This window comes from Ambystoma mexicanum, chromosome 4q, assembly GCF_040938575.1.
Source record: "Ambystoma mexicanum isolate Mex_15411 chromosome 4q, UKY_AmexF1_1, whole genome shotgun sequence".
Lineage (NCBI taxonomy): Eukaryota > Metazoa > Chordata > Amphibia > Caudata > Ambystomatidae > Ambystoma > Ambystoma mexicanum.
This window is the reverse complement of record NC_090928.1, coordinates 415,276,430-415,295,615: the sequence shown is the minus strand read 5'-3', so window position 1 is coordinate 415,295,615 and position 19,186 is coordinate 415,276,430. Positions and strand designations below refer to the sequence as shown.

The following is a 19,186-nucleotide window of genomic DNA, read 5'->3' as shown; positions in this document are numbered from 1 at the left end:
CCCTGCCTCTAATCATTCTAGCCCCTTGGTTGGAGCATAGGCTTTGGCGTTCACCACATGAGGGGCACTTTAAAATGTAGATATGGATGACGTTGGTTTGTGGGCATTCATCACATTGTTAAATGGCCAACTGCCATTGCCCACCCACAGCGGCATGGTGTGGGGCCAGCCGCAATGTCCTGCGTATCAATCACCACTCAATGTGTTGGTCCCTAGGCCATGAAGGTGAGCATGTTGTCCAGTACACTAAAACAAGCATTCATGAGCGGGCAGCGGAGTGCGCATGGCCAAGTATGTGTGGCAGAAGGATTGTGAGGATCTAAATCAGTCCGGTCCGCATACCACGTCTGCCCGTCCCTAGGCGCACATCGCGTTATGGAGTAATGCTCCAAGAGGCTCCTGGTGCCATGTGCGCCATTATTGAAGATGGTTGTAAAATTCCATGGCGGATAATTTAATTGGAACTCCTTGGGGCTCAGAGCAAGCCACTGCTGGCGGGTCGGGGATCCCGCGCTGAGAAAGCGACTTCACATGTCCCATTAAGCAGAAGCTCAGCGTCTGCCAGGTCAGCCAAGCGACCACTCACGGTGCAGACAGCAGGCTTTTCACTGCAGCAGGGGGTACCAGGTCTATTAGCCGCTGCTGTTCGGGGATCACATGCAGGCCTCAGCCGTTTCCCTGGCAGGCAATTCATTGGAGAAGAGCACAGGAGTCGCAGCTGCTCTGCCCGCCTCAGACGGGGCACCGCACCTCAAACCGCCACAATTTTCGGAGGCTGCAGCAGGTGAACCACTTGGCCTTCGCTCTTGCAAAACGACTAGTGTGTGCTCTGGGGCAAGCATAAGCCCCAGCTGGGTTTATAGTATTTGATGGCAATCTGCAATAGGCATATTTCGAACAAGCCTGTCCGTTCGCCTCAGAGCAGCCATCTTGCTCGGGCTCTCGAGTGCCCCCTTGTCTTTTACTGTTTTTGAAGCTGCACCTTGTATCCAAGCAGCCATAGAAAAGTTAAGAAAATGGTTAAATGTAATAGTCTTAGATTGATTTGAGAGGATTGTCTGGCCGCATTAGTTATAATGGGATTAGTTACTTTAATTTCGTAAAAATCACTACATACATTTCAGTCGCCTTCATTCATTATCAATCTTGAAGCCAGTCACACACTCAGTAAGGCCTGGATCAGCACATCACAACACAGGAAGCAACTGGCAAGCCTTCATTTCTCTGAAAAGGACATGGTTGTTCTAAGTGTCATTGAGTGAGGTGGTCAATATTTGCTTGTTACTTGCTACTCAAGCCTTGCCTCCTTTGGAAGCAATTTGACCACCCCAGTGCCATAAATCATACACCGCCAGATCTACAGCCACGATTTAAAATGACAAGCAGCTTCTGATGTGCTAAGACTGAAATGGGAGCTCCGATTATGACCTCAGGTGATCAATTAACTAGATACTTTATTATGCAGGTCGCAGTGCCTAGGTTATGTCCTTTGAAACTACCAAGTAGGTCTCTGGTTGTCTGGGTCAAGCTGCACCACCTGTGCTGGTTTTATCTCCACTTAGATTTCCAAGTGTTCATTTTCGATATGTCAATAAATTCGCCATTAAGACATTCATTACTGCTTGCCATTGTGTAATCAGAATGAACTGTCTCTACTTTTCAGACCACCTGTCGCTGACCTGCACACATCATGCTGTGGACCAACAATGTACACAGATATGTATCCTGGGTGTGCAATACATGGGTTTGTTCCATTTTATTTCACCATTCAACACAGGGAATATGGTTTTGGTGCAGTAGACAGATGGCTGCCATGCCAATTCCTTTAGAAACTATATCGGTCTGCTTATAAATCCTCCTCTGCTAATGTTGATGCAAGCAGCGTTTTTCCCTATGGGGATGCATTTCACACAGAGCTACCCTGCCCTGAGATAGCCATGAGGAGACTTGCTACACTATCCCTTTACCAGAACCAGTTAGTCACAAATTCCACTGAATGCAGATGAAGCGAGAAGCAGAAACCTATGTGTGGCAGTTTTAGATCGGGTAGGCAACTGTTCTGTACACACTTCCCAAGCGAGGAAAACAGGCTTATAGGTAGAGGTAGACTGCCAATTAGGGGCTGGCTAAATTATCTCAGGCGGAACTGCAATTGGCAAAATTCGCCTTCGTCAGCTAATATTATTATCCCCGATTTGCCACTTTTGAGGGAATTTTGCTTTTTGACGGAAATTCTGTATTCTTTGCCTGAAATTCGGGCAATTAGGGAGCCAACATGTTTTGCAGCCCCCTAACTGGCTGAAATTTCAGGCAAAAATTGCATGAAATGGCTAATTTCTCTTTGTGGGCAACTGTGGCCAAGCAAGGGAATTGTGCCCAGAATTCGACAATAGCGCCACACAGCTAAATTCAAACGTTTTGCCTACTGCTGATCCACTGACTACGAGAGTCCTGGTCAGCAAACTGCTTCGCTATATACTGGCAACATTGCTGTACACGCACAAAATTGGTAGAGGAAGGAATGAAGGTGAAACACATCCACTAGTTCAGCAATTGGACATCCAAACACTAGTGGAGTTTCCTTTTGGCAGACCTGGAAATTCAAGTAGGGAGTAGGTGAATGGAAGAGAGCGAGGGGCACACTCTGAACATGGTACTAGTGCGTTAAGAGATGACATTTTTTTGCATTTCTCTGAAGAAGTCAATCAATGTTGAACACCAAATTAGACCTTGCACATAGCGTTTTATTTGTTATTACATCATTGAAATGTGGGTAATGGTTTAGAATGCACACTTACCAGGAGTGAACAGTACATGATATATACAGTCTACACTCTGCATAGTTTCAATTACGAAGACTCGCATATATGTTTAAATAAATGTATTGTCCGGTTATGTAGTTTAATAATAGCTTCACCACTGTGAGCATCTCCAAGTTGTGTTACATTCTTGTATGTTACTTTATTGTACAAAGTGTTTTCAGTATTCTATATTCTGCAATATTGGCTCCAGAGGAGAGTCTGAGACATTTCTACCTGGCGTTCCTTTCATTTCTACTAATAGCTACGTTATGAGGGTAGCTACTTCCACATGCGCTGAAGGGAATTTCACTTGGGGGTAACACTGCCAAGTGAGTTCTCTGGTGACTTGTTAGGCTTCTCTTTTGATTGAAGCCTTTCTTGCACAGGGTACACTGAAAAGGTCTCTCTCCTGTATGTTTTCTCTGGTGTATGATAAGGTCTCCCTTCCGACTGAACCTTTTCGGACATTCAGTACATTTATACGGCTTGTCTCCAGAATGTGTTTTCAGGTGTCTGCTAAGAGTTCCTTTCCGACTGAAGCTCTTCTCGCATTTAAAGCATTTGTATGGTCTGTAATCATTGTGCACTGTTTGAGGCCGAAATGGATCTAAGCATGGACTAAGGTTTTGATCATTTTCAGCAGACATATTGGTTCTGCTGTTTTGCTGATATGCAAGAAGCTTAGGATTATCAAGACTTCCATGGCACACCCTATATTCATCTGATATCTCCCTGTAGGGTGGTAGTTGATATGAACTGTGATGCGGTGAATAAGCAAAATCACTTTCAAATTCAGTGGTGTTCTCTCCTTGCAGGTCCTCACTGCGTTCAGACCATGGGCAACCTTTAGAGTTTCTTTCTTTCTTGGACATCAGCAGAACCTTTGTTGTTCCAGATAAAGATTTGCAAGATGTTCTTTCTGTGTATTTTACAGAATCTCCATTCTTGATGTTTCTGTTCATGTTTCCATCGCCCACTGGAATAAAATGAGAGCCCAGGTTTCATTTTGTTCTGTGCAGAAAATATAAACATAATTTAATTCTATTCATTTATTTGAGCGAGTGCTCGTATTAAAGCAAACTATCCATGTTCACCAAGGATTCAGAAATCAAGTCAGCTAAACTGGATGAAAATCATTAAAGGATTTTTGTGGTACATTTGAGAACACACATTGTACCTTATAGTAGTACCACAATGCACTGAGTGGAAATTAAACATTTGTCGCATGAACATCTTAAAATAGATGCGCAGTGTGCTAAATTGATCTTGCGGTTCTAGCTGTAGGCCTTTTAGGACATAGCTTGTGATCATCTAAAACTCAAGCAAGACCTACATATGAACATCGAATTAAACAGTAGTAAGGCTCTTGAGATCCACCGATTCAGCCCATTTCTTTAATGCTCTTTACTCACAGTTTCCACCTTGTTTCCAGATTTTTTCAGGCTTATTCCAAACCAGTGTTCCCATGTTTCTCTCCCAGGTCTTTTTAAGGTAATTTACTTTTTTGTCTCTATAACCTTTCTAGGAAGGTTGTTCCATGCATCTTCTATCCTTTATGAAGAAAATGTAACTGCTGAGTCTTTCACCCCGTAAGACTTAAAACCATACATGACCTGTAGTTCTATTAGAAAAAAACCTTTATGATGGTTTATGTACCCTTAGTCTCTACCTCTACCAATTTGTTGGGAAGACAGCTCCTGCAGTAGTTTATTGATCCTTTGGTTTTCAACAGTACCAACAATGGAGGGGACAGTTGAGAGCAATCAGAATCATTGTTGAGTTCATGTGGAGTGAACGTCTGCAGAACCTTGTGAATAGACCACACCAGTGGGAAGTGGTAGAGGAACTTGCCTGATCAACTCTTTCTGATGGATGCCTCTCAGCAGATATCTTTTCGCACTTTATGTAGGGTGTCATACCAGATTCTTGCAGTTTCTAAGAGCGGTAATCTATCTGTCATCTTTATTACACACTCAGCCCGACTGGGGTATCAAACCCATGACCCACTGCGGACTATGCTCTCTCCTTTATGTGCGTGGTTCCACGCATACGTAAGGAACTGGAATCAAAGATTCAGAACCTTCCTCATATATGCAAGGTAAGTCACAGCAGGGAGGTCAGGTGAGGAAGAGGGCACATAGCAGCTTACCACCAATCCCCAATGATGAGCAATTCTTGATTCCCTGTGCACCACATTAGCCAGAAGTCACCCGAGGTGAGAGACAGAGGAGAGGATGAAAGCGGGGAAGGGAAGAAAAGAATGAATTAGGAAGTACTTCTTGGAGTCACCTTTCAGAGACATTTCCCATAGATTTCTTTAACAACAGATACCTAAGAGTTTATATTGAAGTAATAATGCAAAACTCTGCAGGTGGCTAGCATAAGTGAAGAGGGGTCACACAAACCCTTTGGAGCTGAAGGCCATCCTTTCGGCCATAAAAGCCTTTGTTTTTATGGGAACATGCAGGAAGACACCTTCACCCAATCAATGTGCATGATAGCAATTCTGTTTTTGTGCTGGGCAATTGCAAACAAAAACAAAATAGGTGGTAGTCCATTGCCATGAAGCCAAGTGAACACCACACAACACACAGATATGTATAGATACCTGTTGGCCCAAATCCAAGAATCCAAAACAAATGATTTATCTCCTTTCCTCTTCCTCTGAATAACAATAGAAGGAAACTAGTGAACAAGCTCAGTCAACAAAGACAAGATTAAGCCTGTTTCAAGCTGGAGGTAGCTGACCCATTAAGTAAGAGCCTGGCAGCTGGTGGATATTGAAAACCACAAGTCAAGGGTACTGGGTATTGGTCAAAACACATTTGCTATTGTAGGACGAGAAGGAGGGATCTTCAGTACTGGAGAAAAATCAATTGCAAACATAGAGGTTTAATGAGTCGTCAGAAATTATTCCATCCCTTTGTTAGGAATCTATTCCTGAATCTTGTTGACACTCCTTATTAGCTAGAAAATCCATCTCCTCTGCTACCAGATCCAGTGTTGGATAATAGTAGACTCAATTGATGAGGAATCAGACCACTTAGTAAAGAACTGGCCCTAAAACCTCTGACCATTTGGATCAGAACCTGACCCTATTAGGAAACTACAGTTTATAAGGTTCACTTGATGATGATGATGCAAGATCGAAGACGAAGACCATCCCTGGTTCATAGCCATTAGGAATGGCTTTGAAAAATTGGGATTAGGCCCTTTGAGATTTCCCAGACCAGACCACAAAATACAATCAAGGAGTACTGAATGAGAGGTATTGAGGGACGAGAGATGATGAAGTTATAGAGACAGCTTTCCCAAACCATAGCTACTTTGAATATTATTAACTAAAGCCTGTAAGGGGACCGGAATGCTACCTTGACAATGTTTAAGCCTGAAATGTTGGCTCTATGTATATTAGGTTTTGCATTGGTTCCCCTTCCTCTTGGAGCTGTGATGGGGAACTGGATAGGTTAGTAGTGTTATTGTTGTATTGTTTTTATTTAATTTTACTGTATAATGTATTTTGATTGTAATAGCATCTGGATGCTGATCAATAAAAACATGGTTTTATTTGACCCTATTAAGGATATGGGGAGCCATCGCTTGTGCTCCTGCTGGACTCTGTTCCAACTCATTTTGGAACAAATCAACTCTGGTATGGATAAGTCAGGCCTGGTACCAAGCTTGGAGTCAGGCTTTCTCTTCTTGCATTCTGGTGTACCCTGAGCAGAAGCAGCAGCTCATTTTGGTGTGTGAAGAGTCAGGAATGAGACACGGACACAGAACTTATGATTGGGGGCATAAACGTTTATTAAATCAAAAAGGGGTTGGAAAATGCCTCACTAACCCCATCTAGGAGGTATTTTCCTACCTCACCCAAAACTGTCCTTTGTCAAGATGTCCAAAGCAAAAATATGTCCTGTGTCCGAAATCCTATCCTGTCCCTCGCATTCTAAAACTAACTCTAAGGTGCAAACGATATTGCCTCCGATTTTGAAAGTGTACAAATGTTCAAATCCAACACAAAGGTATAAATACAACCAAAAAGTTGCAAGTGGATAATGTTCACATTTCCAGGCAATGGCTCCATTCCCCAGATTCCTTTTTACCAATTCGAAAAGTTCAAAGAATAACCACATTTCTTGTAACCCAAGAGGATAACTCCCTCCTTCTGGTGCGTTCACAGTGCTCAGGGAAATGGCTACCTTCCCAAGGTTTCTCTTCACATTTAAGACAGTTCAAAATCAAGGGCATGTGTCCCCCTTGGGATTCTCTTTTCACTTTATCACAAAGACTCGCACAGGGACGTCATTTGGGGGTTGCCAGGGGTCGCAGTTGCGACTCCCGATGTCTCCCTTGCTACCCCTATGGTCTCCCTTGCTACCCCTAGAAAAAAAAGATTTTTAAAAAACTTTTATTTGTAACTTTTTTTTTTTTTAAATGTAAGCTCCTGGACTGTGGCCAGTGTCATGTGGCTCTTTATATGGTCCTATAAACACTGATATTAATGATACATATGGTGATCCATTCTTGTAGGAAATGTATATAACAGTGATATTGCAACCATATTTTTTGTAGTGTACTGAGGGACAATATGTGATGTCCCTTCCTGTTTTGTCACGGGTGAAAGGTTGTGTTCCATCGCTTCCCGTGATGTCACGTCGAGGTGGGGGGGGGTCTGGCGACGAGGGGGGGTCAAATGACATCACTTCCTGTGATGTCATCAGAGGGCAACGGTCATGTGATGTCACTACCACTACCCCTGGCATTTTGGTGAAATGACTCCCTGGACTCGCAGGTCACCCGATTGTTCATGGTTCCCAAGGAAATTGATCTTTTCCTCAGGTTTCTCTTGACATTCAAGATACTTGAACTATCCTAAGGGCATGTGTCTTCCTTGGGATTCTTTTCTACTGTATTGTTATTTGGGTGTGGGTCCCAGATTCGCAGGTCACCTGGTATACTCCCCTACCAGGCTCTTTTCTACATTTACGTCAATCCAAAGTCTCAAGGGCATGAATCTTCCTTCAGAGTCTCCTCTTACTGTAACATATTAAACACACTTGACTTTTCCAGATATACTCTCCTGCCAGGACTTCTATACAGTCTTTCAAGCTCTTGTCTTGCAGTTTCTTTCAAACACTTGGCGTTGCCTGGTATACTCTCCTGCCAGGACATGTATGCAGTTACTTTTCCTTTGATCCATGAAATCAAATTTGCACAATGTTTGCTTATCGATCCCTGTATGCTAAAGTTTAATATTCACTCCTTCTCTTGCACATTGGGTTTCTGCCCCTTTCCCAAGACCATTCACATTTACTTTTCTTTCTCTGCTGCGATATGGGTTCAGCGGCCCTCTCGTAGCATGGTTCACAAAAACATTAATTTCTTCAGAGGCTTCACTTTGCGTCTCTCGTGTTAATTTCATGAAACAGCGCACACTTTCAGGCAACTCAGTAACCTGTCTGTCTTCCCTTGGCTTACCAGGTACTTTAATTGTCTCTCATGTTTCTCCGCTTCTGTTCTTTTCAATTTGCTGTCTGAACGGGTGTCCCGTTAGCCCCGTGGCCTTCGCTGAGTTCCATTCTACTGTATCCGGTTACCACTGTCTCGCATTCTCGGGCGGCAGGCTTTCTGCATTCCGGCATCTCTTTCTACCGTCTGGATTCGCCTCTACACTTCGTGCTTTCTCTCAGCGTTCTGACCGGTGTCAGCAGAGGTTGCGACACAACTCAGGCTCTGCAGCTCTTCCTCCTGGCCGTCAGCTTCGGCAGATTTAAATTTCCAGGCATAATTCAACAACTCCAAAGACTAGACCGATGTGTTCGTTTACCGGTCTTAGTCAACTTCATTGCTCCATCCCTCTTTCTCGTCTCAGTTGTTACCATGCTGTTCCTTGTGTGATTTGAGGAAGCTGATGTTTTAACTCATTGGTCATCACTGCTCCTTGCCTCTTCCTCATCTCAGTTGTTGACACACTATTGGTGTGATATTGGAGAATACTTGAAGTAGACCTAGCAAGTGGTTGAGGGAGAGTGTTACAATATGCCATCAGGGCATGAGGAATGCAGAAAACATCCCTTAAAGGGAATGGGGGTATGTGACTTTCCCCAACGATCTTGTGTTATCTCCCAGAGGGTCGCCTCCCCCCATGTCGTCCTACCTCATATAGCCACCCACAGGGTTAGGATCAGGTAGCAGCTGCTGTCCCCTGGCCACATGGGGAGAAGCTACCTCTGGGAAAGGAGTTATGACATCATCAGATTCCTTACATACACTTCCCCTAATGCTTTGCTTTCCCACCCGAGGGTTCCTTTTTGGTGATGACTTGGGGTTTCCCCTGGGAAAATGGTTTCTGATTCAACATTAGTTTCCCACTCCCAGATAGGGCTTTCTGGTACAAACCCCTCTTCATCCCAGGGATCAAAGGGGTAGTGAGCAATAGAAGAGGTACTAACCTTTCGCAAAACGGCTTTGAATTCTGGAAAATCAGTACCAATTATAGTTCCTTCTTTACTTTATTGCATTTATAATGCACACCAAAAGACCTAGAGGCGTGCGGGCGCAACACAAAAACAATGGATAGAAAACATATACAAATAATAAAACATAAAATCTACATTGCAAAGCAAGAACTAACTAAAGCAGTATGCAATCAAGACATGCAGACAAAATAAATAGAATAGGTAAACAACCCAAAAGTCTATGATGAAAAAGATGTGGCCCTAGACAAAAATTCACAATCAAGTTCAGCTCTGCTGGCACATTAATCAAATTGTTACTACGAGATAGATACAGAGGGGGGTTGCTGCTACTACAGCCAACTAATATACAGTCTCTATTTTCAGATGAACTCCATTGGTCAATTTTGATTCTTCGAAGAACTTTAAAGTCAGTAGTTCTTATAATCCCTGGGCTAGTCCTTAATCCCAACCATGCCATGACCTTGTTCCACAGAGATTCTTTTTATCCAAACCCTACTGGTGTTCCAACATCTGAGATAATAACATTTCTCTGATCAAAAACAAAATCTTTCAAAGACTTATCCTGGATACAAGACATCTGGAATGTAGTTATTTGCTAGTTCATTTTGGATGAAGTTTAGCATTCTTAGTCCTACTCTGAGTTGCCAACAGCATGAACAACTTGAGACCTCAGCCACATTATAAGACCCAACCAGAAATTGAGTATGTGTCACGACCCAAATCCGAAAACCCCTTTGGCAAGCCCATAGGCCAGGAGAGGTCTTGGCTCGGGTCTCCAATAAACCTTGGCATCCACTTCCTAGGCCCTCTTGGAGCCAGTACTGGCGCCTATGGCGCCAGGCTCATACACAGTGAAGCCATGTGCTTGGGGAACTACTTTATTTTGAAGCTGCCAGCCAACATGGAGGCATCCACATAGCTTGGCTCCTAGGAACCAAGCTATGCGGTATAGTGTTTTGGGTATGGTAGCCTAGGGACTACTTTACCTGGACTACTTTCTTGAAACTATTTAAAACCGCACCCAACTTGGATAACACGCTTTGCGTTACTTTGCAATCTTGCAACGTGACGTTCACCGTGTCCAGCTATGCCCGCAAACCTTGGAGAAGCAGCACCTGTAAGGAGACAAAAGGAACATTGTTAGCAGCAGCATCTTACAATTTTCATCTTTAGCTGCCCACAGCTCCTACGAACAGCTTCCTAGGATCAGCACGTCTCCCGGACTGATGGATCTGAAAAAAGGAAAGAAACAAGGTATTAGAGATATTACACCATTACGAACTGTGCTGAAAGGCTTACCTGGCAGGTCGCCCCTCGACACTGCGATCTATGGGAAAAGAAAACAGGTTAGCAAAGGCAAGGCATCACTGTGCTGCGCATAGCGCCTACTTACTGCATCATAGTGCTCATTACGCACCATCATTTACCGGCGAGACCCAATTCAGCCAATGCACCACCCTGAACTTCCGCATATCTAAGGAAGAGAAAGAGACATTATTAAACCAAGAAAGGCATGCATGAATAACAGCACTATACAACAGCAATATGACCTACCTGCAAGACTTCAAACGAGCCGGCATCAGTGAAGTAACTAGATCGCAATCCGCCCACAATGGACAACGCACCCCTGTCAAGAAGGCAGGACGGAGAGCACACCTGAATCAACAATCAGGTGAGGAGAGGCCACAGAGGGGCTGAAGGGATACGGGGTGGTGGGAGGCTAATTTCCCCAGTTGGCCAGTCTTGAACATAGCCCTCCTGTATTACAGGCAGAATCTTCCCCACTGGCCACATCTGGGAACCGCTAAGAAGGATACAAGCGTCCATACGGCTGGGTGGCATCCCCGTGGATACCAGGTGAGCGTAACAGAACGCGAAGCCAGCCAAAACCAATCCACCTGGGTGCCATGGAGACATCAGAATCAGACCAATTGTTAGGGGAACTTCGTGCCGAGGTTCATTCTGCCCGACAAGAGACTAATGCCCTCCGGAGAGACCTAATAGTGACCAAAGAGTGCACTGAAGAGATTAGCAGGCAATACTTGCAATCACAGGCAGGACATACGCCTCTACCTGCAAGCAATCCAACAATGCAAAACCCCACCATACCATCCACTACCTCCACTCCGGTACAGATCATGTTACCGGGAACAGTTCCTCTGGCACCACCGGAGAGGTTTGCAGGCGACCCATGGAAGTACGCAGCTTTCATGAATCAGTGTCGCCTTCACTTTCTTTGCAGGCCTGGAGCATTCCCAAATGACCAAGCTCAGGTAGCCTTTGTTTTATCATACCTCAGTGGTACTGCAGCAGATTGGTCGGTGCCGTTGGTGACCCATGATGATCCTTTGTTACATGACTTTGGGGGGTTTCAGAGAGAAATGGAAAAGCTTTTTGCTCGTCATACCCGAGAACAGGTAGTAGACAATGAACTCCTTTCCCTCCGACAGGGGAATCAGGACTTGTTAACGTAAATTGCTACTTTCAACAGATTGGTTGCCGAAGCTAGGTGGCCTGAAAACAAAAGAACCACGTTGTTTCATCGGGGCTTACAAGGCGAATTAAAAGACATTCTAGCCCAGGTGGTTGATCCTCTCAGAGACTGTTCTGAATTCATAAATTTGGTCGTGCAAATAGACCACCGGTTGCAAGACCGAAAAGCAGACTGTTCCAAAATGGACCCTCGGGCTGTGTATGTTCGACCAAGAGACAACGCAACTAGAGTGCAAGAAAACACTGTGGAGCCCATAGAGATGGGAGGGGTACGACCTCCACTAACAAAACAAGAGCGAGATAAAAGACAACAACTATGTCTGTATTGCGGAAAACCAGGACATTTCCTGAAGGACTGCCCAGTAAAACCCCCAAGGAAGATCGTCGGGGCCACAGAAAAAGATGAAGTTAAGGAATCGAAATCAGAAAACTACCCAGCTCGGCAAACAGAGGTCAGTTTGTCGAGTGAGAGGAAAGAGTCACTGACCTCACACTTTGCAATACCAGTGATCTTAATTAACAACCAACGGTCGTCAAGAATGCATGCCGTTGAAGCATACATCGACAGCGGAGCAGTTGGGAATTACATAGATCAAGACCTGGCAGCAAAGATGGGGCTTCCCTTATGTTCCAAGCCAACTACGGACAAGGCAACCACGGTGGATGGGACAGAAATTGCTTCCGGACCCGTAACCCAATGCACAGCCGGGGTAATCTTGCTGTGCCAGGACGGACATCGAAAATTTATTTTGTTCAATCTCATCAAGGCACCTCAATTCCGGATAATACTAGAAATGCCATGGTTAGTTGCTCAAAACCCTTTGATTGACTGGCAGGCACAGAAATTAACCTTCCCCAGCGACTACTCCCCAGCCTGTTATTATCAAGAACAGAAACCTGCCTTCAGTATCTCTACGACTCCCGGAGCGACGGCATCAACCGTGGGAGTAACTAATACCTTGCCTAAGGAATACCACGATTTCCAGGATGTATTCCAGAAGGACCAAGCAAACACGCTTCCGCCGCACAGGCCCTATAACTGTCACATTGACCTTGTTCCAGGTGCACAAATCTCTTGCGGCAGAATTTATGCTCTTACGAAACCTGAAAATCTTCATCTGAAGTCTTATTTAGACCAGTACCTTGCAAACGGATTCATCCGTCATCGAAGTCCTCTGCAGCCAGTCCTTTGTTCTTCGTACCGAAAAAAGAAGGGGACTTGAGGACCTGTATTGACTACCGCGCATTAAACCAGATCACCGTGAAGAACCGTTACCCCTTGCCACTTATCCCTGAAATGCTATACCAGGTCAAAGATGCCCATATTTATACCAAATTGGACCTTCGAAGGAGCGTACCACCTGGTCCGAGTCAGAAGCTGAGATGAATGGAAAACTGCTTTCCGTACCAAATACGGTTTGTATGAATATCAAGTCATGCCCTTTGGGTTATGCAACGCCCCTGCAGCATTTCAATATTTCATGAATGACGTCTTCAGAGAAATAATTGATGTCTGCGCCCTAGTGTACATAGATGATATCTTAGTGTACTCAACCTCGGAACAAGATCATATCAAGCACGTTCGTTCAGTCCTCACCAAGCTCCGTGAACATAGTTTATATGCAAAGCTTGAAAAGTGTTTTTTCACGTCACCGAAGTTGAGTTTCTTGGTTTTATCCTTACTCCAGGAGGCATCAGGATGGACGTGCACAAAGTAGATGCCATTTTGAAATGGCCATCACCAACGTCATTGAAAGGGGTACAAAGCATGTTGGGCTTTGCGAACTTCTATCGCCGGTTAATACCATACTTCTCTCAGGTTGTACACCCAATCACCGTATTGTTACAAAAAAACTAAAAGTTTGCCTGGACCAAAGAAGCAGAAAAAGCTTTTCAGCAACTCAAGGAAAGGTTCACCTCCGCGCCAATCCTGCGACAACCTCGTCCAGATCTCCCTTATATCGTGGAAACTGATGCTTCCAGTATGGCAATGGGGGCTGTCCTCTCCCAGAAAGACCCAGAAACCGGCCAGCTACACCCAGTGGCCTTCTGGTCAAAACAATTCTCATCTCCAGAAATTAATTACGCCATCACTGACAAAGAACTCTTGGCTATCAAGTCCGCCTTTAAGGCCTGGCGGCACTAACCTTCTGGGGGCCAGACACACCATTACAGTTATCACGGACCACCGAAACCTGCAATATCTTAAAACATCTAAAGCCCAGTCCTTACGCCAATTACGGTGGGCCCTTTTCTTCTCCAAATATGATTATGTCATCACGTTTCGACCATGTGGTCAGGAATGGAAAAGCTGATGCACTATCTTGTATGGGCAATGATGACATAGTATATACAATTCCAGACCCCAGTACCCATTATACCTGAAGACAAACTCTTGGGCCTCACGACAGCCTTAACTCAAGCAGAACTGAGAAACGAGATTCAACGGACCATGAATCCTGATACTTTCCTTGCATGGCAAGCGCAAGGAGAACAATATTCCATCAAAGACCACTTACACTTTTTTAAGGATCGTCTGTATGTACCCACAAAGGAGTTACAACAACATATAATTTCAGGTTATCACGAATCACTGATCGAAGGGCACCCTGGGATCGCCAAGACTCTAGCTAAGGTAAAAGAGAACTTCTGGTGGCCTGCCTGGCGTAAGGACATCATCCAATATATTCAGTCCTGCAGAGTCTGCGCTAAAAATAAGTCACAAAAACAAAAACCATCTGGTCTTCTACAGCCATTAGACATTCCTCCCACTCCGTGGCACACTCTTTCCCTCAACTTCATCACCGACCTACCTCCCAGTCAAGGGTTTAACACCATTCTTGTAGTTGTGGACTTATTCTCAAAGATGGCACACTTTATTCCGCTCAAAGGCCTCCCAGACGCATCCACTTTAGCCAAAGTGTTCCTGGAAGGTATTGTTAAACTACATGGCTTCCCATCAGTGCTGGTCTCCGATCGAGGTAGCCAGTTTGTCTCCAACTTCTGGAGAAAGTGTTGTGCAATGGCGCAGATTGACATCCGGCTATCTACCAGTCATCATCCCCAAACGGACGGTCAAACCGAGAGGACCAATCAGACTCTCGAGCAGTATTTACAGTGCATGTTGCACCATGAACAAAGAAACTGGAAAGACTTACTATGGATAGCCGAGTATACATATAACAATTCCTTGCATTCGGTGAATCCCCAAAAATCTAGTATTTTCCCGCTAGGTAGTTATAAGGGAATCCCTGTGGGACGGTTACCGGTGTTACAGATATCATGGGTGGTTAATACATTTCAGTATCTTGGGATATACGTGTACCACACGGTGGAAGAGGAGCACAGGCACAATACCGAGGTAGCCATTGAGAAAATCGAGAAGAGTATGAAATTCCGGGTGAAGTTGCCCCTAGCAATGATGGGACGAGGGGCAATGCTTAAGATGGTGGTCCTACCTAGGCTCCTGCATTATTTCGGGAATATTCCATACCTGATACCCAAGAAGTTCTTTACTAAACTGAATAGCATGTGTAGGGATTTCCTGTGGCATGGTACCCGGAATAGGGTGGCACTATGGAAGCTGCTGAACTTTTATGAAAAAGGGGGAATAAAACTGCCTAATTATGAGGTCTATTATGTAGCGAGCCAACTGCAATATATTGCCAAATGGCTCTCAGATGAACTGACCCCCGAATCCAGGTTGTTTGGACATGATTGTGCCCAATTTTATCTAAAAGAGATGATCTGGCTGCCCAAGACAGAAATGGAAGAGCGCCCTAAGATGATGATGCTTGGTTGGAAGATGTGGCGCCGGGCATGCCAGATGATTGAGAACCCATTCCCATGCTCCCCGCAGGTACCACTAGCTGCACTGGCAGGGGGCGAGAAGCAGCTGAGGATGATAATTAGGAACCACTGAGAGTCGGTGGGGTTAGTGAGGATGGGAGATATCTGGCGAGAGTGGACTATCATAGATTTTGAAGTGCTCGGGGAGGAAATGGGGTTACACACGGGCCAATATATCACATATCACAGAATGGTGCAGAGAATTAGGAGAACATGGCCCGAAACGATACTGGGAGAACCAGATGCTACTATAGATGCAATATATGATATAAGGTAGGGGGGGCATGAGATCTCTAGACTGTATGAGATGATGATGTCTAAAGTCGGGAAGGAGTTAACACAAATAAGACTAGACTGGGAAGCGGAAGTAGGAGCCTCGATAGAAGACGGGATGTGGGAACGTGCCCTGGGGTACCACAAGAATGTGTCAAGAAATGCAAGACTAAAACAGATACAACTATATATTAAGCACAGGGCATATGACACCCGAAAGGATATCTAGGTTTGAAAATGCTGGGAGACAAGCATGTCCCAAATTTGACGAAGAAAAGGCTGGCATGGTACACATGTTTTGGTCATGCCCAGTAATTGAGCTTTTGGGGAGAGGTGGCACATAAACTAGCAGAAAAAGGGGTCACGATCATTATAGATACAGCCTGGGCTTGCTTGCTGGGAGGGTTCCCCAGATCGCAGAAACTTAAGCATGTTAGTAAATTGAAAGATCTAGCATATGTGCTTAAAAAAAGGATTGCCATGGGATGGAAGACATGTCACAGGCCACGGGTGGAGGTGTGGTGGAAGGAGTTGCAGAAATGGGCAGAGGCAGAAACCATGGTATGGCAAGAGGCGAGCACTGTAGGGGGAGAGGAGGCGGGAACCCTGATGGCATGGAGATCATTAATAGCGGAATTGTTTGGAACGATACAAGATCTGACAGAATCCACGGAACGTGAGACCCCACCACGCGAGGCAGATACAGAGTGTGTGGAACAAATAGGCTCGCAAGGGAGGGTGGGATAAGGGGAGCAGTGACCGAAATTAAGTAATGAACAATTGTGCTGTTGATATATGCACTGCATGTTTGGTTTGTATTGTTTTTTTTGTTTGAATAAATAAATAAAATTGTTTAAAAAAAAAAAAAAATTCCTTGCATTCATGTACGGGACAAACACCCTTTTATACCCTTTATGGTAGACACCCCCGTACCTGTGAGCTGGATCTCCCAGCCAGTTTGGAAATGCCAGCAGTGAAAACTCTTCACACCACCATCACTCAGGCTTTCAAAAAGGCCAAAGAACATCTTATTCTTGCCAAAGAAAAGCAAAAGAAATTTGCTGATCATCACCGGAAGAAAGCCCCTGACTATCAGGTAGGAGACAAGGTTTGGTTGGCCGCTAGATTTGTACCCATCAAAGGAACTCGGACCTTTCAACACAGATACTTAGGGCCTTATACCATCAAGGCAATTATCAACCAAGCGGCCATCAAACTAGATTTACCACCTAACCTACAAATCCATCCGGTATTTCATGTGTCCCTTTTAAAGCCAATGCAGCCCGGTACACGGATTGGGACACCACCAAAGCCCATACTTGTTGACGGAGAACCAGAATTCGAAGTCAGAAGTATCCTGGATTCTAAGTATTCTACGGGCAAGCTATACTATCTAATCGATTGGAAGGGATTTGGACCCCAAGATAGATCCTGGGAACCCTGTGAGAACATTCATGCACCACGTCTGATCAAAAAACATCGAAGCTTCCCAACTAAACCAGGGCCGGACAGAAGAAACGCCATGAGAGGGGCCTTTGGGGGGATAGGAAGGGGGGGGGGGGGTGGAGTGCTCTCACGACCCACATCCGAAAACCCCTCTGGCAAGCCCATGGGCCAGGAGAGGTCTTGGCTCGGGTCTCCAATAAACCTTGGCATCCACTTCCTAGGCCCCCTTGGAGTCAGTCCTGGCGCATATTGCGCCAGGCTCATACACAGTGAAGACATGTGCTTGGGGAACTACTTTATTTTGAAGCTGCCAGCCAACATGGAGGCATCCACATAGCTTAGCTCCTAGGAACCAAGCTATGCGGTATAGTGTTTTGGGTTTGGTAGCCTAGGGACTACTTTACCTGGACTACTTTCTTGAAACTATTTAAATTGGATAACACGCTTCGTGTTACTTTGCAATCTTGCAACGTGACGTTCACCGTGTCCAGCTATACCCACGAACCTCGGAGAAGCAGCACCTGTAAGGAGATAAAAAGAACATTGTTAGCAGCAGCATCTTACCTGCAATTTTCATCTTTAGCTGCCCACAGCTCTTATGAACAGCTTCCTAGGATCAGCACATCTCCCGGACCGACGGATCTGAAAAAAGGAAAGAAACAAGGTATTAGAGACATTACAACATTACGAACTGTGCCGAAAGGCTTACCTGGCAGGTCGCCCCTCGACCAGCATCGCCTCAGAATTTCACACACTGGGTGAACACCGCGATTTATGGGAAAAGAAAAGAAAACAGGTTAGCAAAGGCAAGGCATCACTGCGCTGCGCATAGCGCCTACTTACCGCATCATAGCGCTCATTACGCGCCATCATTTACCGGCGAGACCCAATTCAGCCAATGCACCACACTGAACCTCCGCATATCTAAGGAAAATAAAGAGACATTATTAAACCAAGAAAGGCATGCAGGAATAACAGCACTATACAACAGCTATAAGACCTACCTGAAAGACTTCTAACGGGCTGGCATCAGTGAAGTAACTAGATCGCATCCGCCCACAAAGGACAACGCGCCCCTGTCAAGAAGGCAGGACGGCGAGCACACCTGAATCAACAATAAGGTGAGGAGAGGCCCCAGAGTGGCTGAAGGCATACAGGGTGGTGGGAGGCTAATTTCCCCAGTTGGCCAATCTTGAACATAGCCCTCCTGTATTACAGGCAGAACCTTCCCCACTGGCCACATATGGGAACCGCTGAGAAGGATACCAGCATCCATACGGCTGGGTGGCGTCCCCGTGGATACCAGGTGAGCGTAACAGTAGGTCCTTCTAGTGAATAGTGGTAGGAGTCTTGCTATGAGCGTGCTTCTGCCCATCTTTTGCTGAATCCTCAAAACTAGCCAAATCTGTTACATTCATCTCAGTCAGACAATTTGTATCCTCTGTCCCTTTCCGATGCTTAGTAACGTCTACTGACTGGGGTTCAAAGGTAGATGTACAAACCAATTTATCAAAATCCATCGATCAGGTTCGGCAGCTCTTCTCCTCCCTTCTCATATCTGGACACGCAATAGTTGGACAAGATCCATCTATCTTGACAGGCATCACAAATTGTTCAGTTTTATCCAGAATCAGATCAAGCCACATGCCAGTCATGAACATTTTTACATTTCTGAAAGTCAGCGATGACCCTATCCGTAAATAACTGCCAAATGTGTTCAATGTTGTCAGGATCCACAATATACTTCTCCAGAGTCCTCCACGGGTTTTAGCATACCAGCCGATAAGAGCGGCGTCTTCCTTCCCCTCTCTGTACTCATCCAACTGTGGGGGCGAATCGAGA

General features: G+C 45.1%; 1 protein-coding gene across 6 annotated transcripts in view; it reads right to left on the bottom strand.

Moving 5' to 3' along the window:
• ZNF124 (zinc finger protein 124) overlaps positions 1 to 19,186 on the bottom strand; it is a 567,552-nt gene that overhangs the window by 92,887 nt on the left and 455,479 nt on the right. For 2 of the 6 annotated variants that reach the window (XM_069607994.1, XM_069607992.1), the window contains one exon: positions 2,724 to 3,777. The exons of 3 other annotated variants lie outside the window; for them this stretch is intronic. In XM_069607994.1, the coding sequence (XP_069464095.1) occupies positions 3,032 to 3,777 (746 nt within the window). In that variant the 3' untranslated portion in view covers positions 2,724 to 3,031. Of the gene's footprint in view, positions 1 to 2,723; positions 3,813 to 19,186 lie in introns of those variants that run through there. One more of the 6 variants, XM_069607997.1, reaches the window with a different exon arrangement.